At 30.7% G+C, this 7,686-nt stretch overlaps 1 protein-coding gene across 1 annotated transcript in view; it reads left to right on the top strand.

Moving 5' to 3' along the window:
• Positions 1-5,308, top strand: part of LOC119683974 (glycerol kinase-like) — a 72,430-nt gene extending 67,122 nt beyond the window's left edge. The window contains exons 3-4 of the mRNA XM_038097880.1: positions 4,716-5,161; positions 5,221-5,308. Coding sequence (XP_037953808.1) covers positions 4,716-5,161; positions 5,221-5,308 — 534 coding nt within the window. The remainder of the gene's footprint in view (positions 1-4,715; positions 5,162-5,220) is intronic.
• The last annotated feature ends 2,378 nt before the right edge of the window (positions 5,309-7,686 follow it).

The raw sequence follows: 7,686 nt of genomic DNA, 5'->3' as shown, positions 1-7,686 counted from the left end.
CAACAATAGTACAAACCCACTAGTAACTAGTGAAGAGAATAAAATTCTCAAACAAAAAGCTAGACAAGTTTTATAAGTATCCTTAGCAGAGGAATAAATACTGTTCTCATTAAATGATACTCAAAAATATATTCATAATCATTTTCTAAGAATAATAGCACAATAAAAATCTGGGAAAAGTACGAGGTGCTGTAACAATTTCGACCTAATACGGCTAAAATACAATTTATCAAGAACAAAAATTCTGATAGGCAAAGCAAAAAAGAAAATTATAAACCTCGTTGCGGTGGAGAGTTATCTAATTATCTAATAAGTTATCTAATTGAGCATAAATTTCAACTAGATATGAAAGAAATGTAGAAAGAAAGAGGGTAAACTGAACAACCGACCAATTTCTTTACAATTGCGCAGGCTTGACTATATTGGGCATTCCACTATGGAAATTTACCAACTATGAGCTTGGTAGATATACCAAATATGGAAGATACACCCCAAAAAAATTATATGTTTTTTCAAAGGCGCAGTTGGTTTGGAAACTTGGATTTTTATGCCCGAATGTGGAGTAATAAAACGAAGTGTATGCGCTATTTAGAAAACAGAGGGAACATAGCAGCTACTAAAACAACAAGTGTAACCCTGAAGAGTCTTGAAATAACAAATGTTAATATTAGATAATACTTGAACGTTTTTTTATTATGTACTTATTATTCTATATTTCAGGAAATAAAAGATCACATCGGTAAATTATTATTACTAAACATTGGTCAATGTTAATGGCATAAAAGATATACTTGATATTTGATTGTTCTCAAAAATAATAAATGATTCAGAAATTCAATAGAGGAATGGAACTTAAAAATATGTGCTTTGAAATAGATAATTATATCTGAGCTTGCTATAACCACAAACCGGATAAAAGAAAACGAGTACATAGAGAGGTGTATAGAGACGGTAGAATCTAGAATATAAGATGCAGAACATAAAATGCTTCGATGAATAAAATTATTGTAATTATTGTTACTTCTTGTTTTATAAAACATTTCTGCAGAGGACCAGGTTAAAGAAGAGATCATATAAAAAATATATAGGTTTTTATGGAAATCTTTTCGCTAGTTTGACAAATGTTAGGTTGATTGTCTAATAGTGGATGCCATAAATATAAAATAAAGATTTTAGATTAAGATGTGAAAAAGGGAAAATCTATAATTCAGATTTTATCCATTAACTCATAATATAAGTTAATAGATTATTTGTATTGAGATACAAATTATGAAATTAAAAATTCTTTTTTTTATAATATTAAGAAAACTTAAAATACGACACAGACATATTATAGTAAAATATATTATAGTAAAAACAATATAAGTATAATATTGCTGAAAGAAATAAAATAGACTTCATTTTAGGTTTATTATTATTAATTAATAATAGACTATGCATGCACACCGACCTAAAAGTTCTTGACTAAAACAATTCTTGACTATTTATAAATCTCGTAATTGCTCTGGACTTAATTTTACCGATTTAATTTGGGACTAAGATTCCGCTTCTAAGGTAGTCGAGTCTACGTCTTACCACCGCTATGCAGTTGCATAGAATATGTTCTGATGTTTCCTTCCTTCTTGACTGATGCATGCCTTTTTGGGCTCTCTCATTTTGGATTTACTCACATTATTGGATATAACAATAGCGTAATAGTCTGACTATTAGTATTTATACTAATAAATACTTTCAGCTTTTCCTAAAAATAGCTGTGTTAACCTAGACATAATAGAGTAGTGATTTATCTAACAGTTTTTTTAAGGTTTTAGAGTTCATAATTTTCAATAAATGTTAGATGGAATGACTAAATCCATTTTCTGACGACCGCATGAACATATACCAGAATCGTTTTATATATAGAAATAAATTTAAACCTGTTTAAAATTGTTAACCTGTGAGCATTATTATTCTTGACTCGAATAAATCGTTAGGAAAGTTGAAAACTCTTCGCGCTCTTGTGAATAATGAAGTCAATTTCGATTGGTCAGATTCATATGGTATATGCAAAAATCCACTATCAGACTTGTGTGTCTAAAACGTTAGATAATTGCCTGCAAAAGCATCCTATCGTCAGCTTCATTTGTTGACTCAGTGCGATTCCCGTCGATGTTCGCGAACATAAAATCAAAATTCAGAGTCTTATTCAGGAATCGTTGAAATGTCTGAATAGCATTACGTAGACTAAAGGTAATCAAATTGAACTCAAAAATGAAGTTGCAATTACTATACTAAGGATGTCAGCTGGCGTAAAGGAACTCTATAAATAAGCATAAATATTATTTGTGACAGATATGATATTTCAAATAAATGGTATCTGTTATTGATTTGGTTTTGTTTGCAATTTGATCATGCGAAAATGACAATAAGATTTCATTCTTTCACTACGAGTATAAAGAGAGTTGACAAATTCCCGTTTGCTCCAAAAACTGGAGTTACTGTTTTGCATCCTCATTGCTGCCATCACTGTATTGAATTAAGTTAATCATTTGTAATAACCACAACCACAAGGATTTTAGTCAACAACTCTGATTGAAATCTGATTTTACTACATAACATGAATACCGTACTCTCGTAAATTCTACATTCCAATTCAATTTTCGTGAAACTCAGTTACACAGTAAAATGCTAGTAAGAATGGTTACTGCAATTTAATTGGATATTCTGCGTTTAAAACATATGTTATCACAAATTTATACACCTTCATGTATTCTAGATATTGAAAACTGATACTAGTGGTCATAGGTATAAGATTGAAAAAGGTTTAATAAGCGCTTGAAGGTCCAACGCTTACTGATATCAGTTGGGGTTATCAAATTTTAATCTGTAGTCATACAGGCTCAAATACAAGATAAGCGAAGTTTCCTCCATGTTATTTCATCATTATGATCTATGAGGTCATTATAATCTATTGCTAACATTTGACAACTTTATTTTCTGTGATTCAATTGTTGTAGTTAAAAAAAAGTTAGAATTACTTTAAAATGTTCGCCTTCCTACTTAATTTTAACTACTTTGAAAAGTACAGCTTAAAAATCGTATAAATTTTTTGATCCCATAAGGCAAATAGCGTCTTGTCGCACCAACACCTGTCGTAGTTGGTTCAATATGCAATGAATATTTTGGGAAATAAAGTTTTTTGAACTAGCTTGTTATCCTACATTTGGACTATATTTTTTTCATTTCATTTCCCCAGCTTTCATTACCGCCCCTAAACCAAGTTTGTTCTCTTTTTCAGAAAATATACGTGCGGAATTGAATTCTCACTGGTCCCTTTTTTTATATTTTTTAAGAACTTACCATAGTTTAATTTTAAATGTAAACTTTTGGTTTTTATTCAGTAAAAGTTCAACTTTTTGGGAAACCTTATTTTTGTTTATTTGATTTGGGTATATTCTGTTTTAAACCAGCTTCTTTTGAGCCAGTAGTTTTATAAATCCACACAGATATCTGGGGTATGATTTAAAATTTTTAAATTGCATTCTAAAGTGTTTATTTTACCTAAAAGTATACTTCGTTTATTTGCAACAGTTACGATTGAGCTTGGGAAAATTAAAATAACACTAGTTTACAGCTAAAAATTTCCAAAGACGAGACTTATATTTCCTATAGGAAAATTTTTCGTAGAACTCGAAAATCACAACGATTTTTTTTTCCTGTGTACCGTTTTCGAGTTATTTGCAAAAAACCGTTGTTTTGACTTTTCTCAAAACATCACCCTGCATATGGCCCCGTAACTTTATTTTTGAAGTTTTGATAGTAGTGCGTGATATATCAAATTAAAGGTGAAACTTGTACAAACATTTTAAGTTATATAACGTTAATGTAACTTATTTGGTTTCGCTGCTATAGCTGAAAATGTACAGATTAAAAATGTTTGATTTTCAATGTGATTGGACTCCCACAAAAATATTTAAAAAAAATTATTTTTTTAATTGATATAAAGACTGTTTTAGTACAAACATATCGAGTGGCTTAACATTAAAATCGAATAAAAATATCAGAAGTTATTCGCCATTTTCCAAATTTGCCCAAAATAGTGGTTTTTATTAACAAATCAGAAAAATCATTATTTCACATTTATTTTGTAAAATTTGGAGGGCAAATCAAAATTGTATTATGTAAAATTGTACAAATTTTATTTAAAAATTAAAAACTAATATTATTAAATCTTAATATATTGCATTTTATATAGCGTTGGCGGCGTGAAAATAAAAAACATTTACCGATTGGATAAGCGCGGAAATCACAGTTCCCGTGATTAAGTTCTTTTTTGATCACAAGGAATATTTATATATTATATAATTATATTTTATACATTATTAATAATTAATATGTTCATTTAACAATGGAAACTGAATAAAAACTGAACAATAATCTACCGATTATTAAAAACACTAGAAACAATTTTTTATTAGAAAAATTAAAAATGATGTGATATGTAATAAAATTGGCTTAATTTTGTATAATGAATTTATTGAACTAAATACTAAATGCCTTCATTGGTAAAAGCAGCTGATAAATGTTATTCTTAAATAAAAACTAAAGTTTTAGGAAAAGACTTTAAATAATGTAGGAGACAAAAGCAAAATACTGACTTAAATCATGTAAACCCACATTATTCTTAAGACTCGTCAACGAAAACAACATGAAAACAACGGAAATATAATTTGCAGGTTATTGGTAATCAACCAGCTGCCATGCTGGGGCATTTGTCTAAAGACGTTGGTCAAAATATTTGCTCTATAGATGATAGTTGTTTTGTATTACTTAATACAGGTCGCGAGCTTGTAGAATCAGATAATGGTTTACTTTCAACAGTTGCACATAAACTTGGTCCAAATGCAAATACTTGCTATGCATTGGAAGGTGCTATATCAAATGCAGGATCAACTGTGTCGTGGTTAAAAGAAAGTTTAAAAATAAATACTGAAATAAATTCAAATGATAATGTAGTTGAGCTACTAAATACTTACCTTGGTGAAAATTCTATGATATCATCATCATGTTCGTCAAATATGTTAAATACTGATTGTGGATTAGCGTCGAACCGTTCTGAAATAACATTTGTACCTGCATTTAATGGGCTATATTCCCCATATTGGCGTTATGATTCAAGAGGGTATTTTATTTAGAATAAAGTTAATACATTTTTGATTTGCTAACTGATTGACATTTAAGAATAATGTTGGGATTAACTAGTCAAACAACCGCACAAAATGTCACACAAGCTGCATACGAAAAATGCTCCAAAGTTTTGGAGCAATAGGATTAAAAATGACGTTGCGCCACTCGAGAAAAGTTGATTAATAAGATATTGATGAGCAAAATCGGTTAAAAATTATGCGCAAAACACAATAATTAGTTAACCGACTGTGCTCTGTTTTCTATTTCATACCTTTTAGCTGGCATGCACAATGCAATCGCAAATGTTTACAAGAAACGGAAGAAACATAAAAATAAAAATAATACATTTTTACTTAATAATTTATATAGATATTTAAGTACAATTGAAAATGTAGTCAAAACAAGAATTTTTTCGTAAGCAAAAAGGAAATGGTCGTACAGGGAGTATGACTGAAGTTAATATCTTTTTAGCAAACGAAGCAAGACCGGCTAAAAATTCCATTGATTTTAATTGAAATAAATTCGATGAAGAAATTTGTCTCAAAATGGAAGCTGAATCTTTAGTCACAGTTCAACAAAATTGGGATAACGCAGACAGAACTATTCAATTTATCACTCCTAGTTTAGTTTCCGCCCTTGACAAATGCAAGGTTTCGGATCGCTACGCTATACATATTTTGTAGTAGTAGGTATGGTTACCTGTGGCGCCCAGGTGCCATCTAAGATTCTCGGCGAAATGGCAAAAATCATATACTTACTAAAAATGTTTATTTTTAGAGATCAATTTACATATAACTCAAATGATTTGTACGAGAGATATACATTTTTATGGTAAGCATATGTGTGAAAATTTTAACCCACACTAGGTTAGGTTATGTTCGGAAGGCACGTGACAGTTGTCAGCACTTCTACTCGGTGACATATATTGCCCATTCGGATGCCCTCAAAAAATTTTACCAGCAGATGCGAGTTGCTAACCTTTGTTATCTTTGTTAAATCATTTGGTTTGGACATTAAAGTAGCCTTGTCTGAAGTCCTGGACAGAGACACAGGAAGTGGTTGATAGATTTTACCTCCTCTTCATCTTGGCAACTCCTGCATAATCCAGTTTGTTGGAACTCGCCACCGTTGCAGCATAAGCGCAATGGCACAGTGCCCCTTTAGTACTCCATAACGGACACGAACTGTAGGTTTGCTGAAGCCTAAAAGGCTTTTCGTTTTATTTTTGTCCAACTTAGGCCATACGATTCTAGCGCCCATACAGTCTTCGCGGTTAGTATATAAATTGTTAGTCACCGTATTGATTTCCTCTATTATTTTAAACTGTTCGTTGCATGTTATTTTTAAACATATCGTTGCATGTAATGTGAGCTCGGCCTCTCCTGTATGCAGTTCAGAACCTTTTCTGGCCATCTCATCTGCTAGTTCATTTCCTTAAATATAGCTATGTCCAAGTATTCGAAATGTACTATGTCCAGCAAAGAGAGACCTTATGATATTTGATGCTCATCAGTGAGTCGCGACATTTTAATACTATTTTGAAATTTAGATTCAACTGCTTTCAGTGCGGCCTATCTACAAAAATCGTGATATTCCTTCCATTTTTGAGCCATCTGTGTAGATAGTAACTGTAGAGTTACCCGTCACAGATAAAAGCTTCCAGTTATCTCTGGTTAGATAAAGAGATAAAGAATGAGGTCATTTTCCTCAAAGAACCTTATTAATTTCGTGACCGAAGAGATAACACATTTTTTTGATCGTTTTTGCCTGTTTAATAGTTTTATCAGTTACGATCCTTTGTCATGGAAAAATAAACTTAATCAAGTAGGGTCGACCTATGACGTTACTTGAAATGCAAAGAAGACGCAACAAATGTATAATGAGAATAAAAGTAAAACTAAAACTAAAAAAATGTGGCAAGCAAACTATGAAGTTTGCGAATTTCTAAGTTTACAGATAAAAGGACAAGAGCCTCAATATGTACTTAGTTAATTTCATACTACATACGTTGACAAAATCTTGAACGTAGTCAAATATTGGTTGTTTGACCCAAAGAATCTTTGAAAAATCAAATCTTAATTACTAAGCAAAGATTTTAAATAGATCTAGAATGCCGTTTCTCCTGTGCTCGTTATTAAGACCAGTTGTTGAACTGTCTGTTATTAAGAAATTTTAATATCTTAACAAAAATTGAAACTGATCGCGTCATATATAATCGAATTTTATTTAGTAAAGAAATTTTATGAGGAATTTCATTTTTTAATAAATAAAATAAAAATATTTTTATTTAATCAAAATTCTATAATATCATAACGAAACATATAATGGGATACTGTGTCCCATCCGATTTCCAAAGAATTTAAATTCCATCCGAAATATCATATATTTTATTTAAGCTTTAAATATATAGACTTCAAGGCTACAACTCCAAGGCTACAAATTTATTTCTGAAGTGAAATGGATGTGAATGTAAAAGATATATGTGGTTTCAACAAAACGGTGCTATGAGTCACATAATAC

Source organism: Teleopsis dalmanni, chromosome 1 (assembly GCF_002237135.1).
Source record: "Teleopsis dalmanni isolate 2A chromosome 1, ASM223713v2, whole genome shotgun sequence".
NCBI classification, from domain to species: Eukaryota; Metazoa; Arthropoda; class Insecta; order Diptera; family Diopsidae; genus Teleopsis; species Teleopsis dalmanni.
This window is presented reverse-complemented; position numbering and strand designations above follow the sequence as displayed.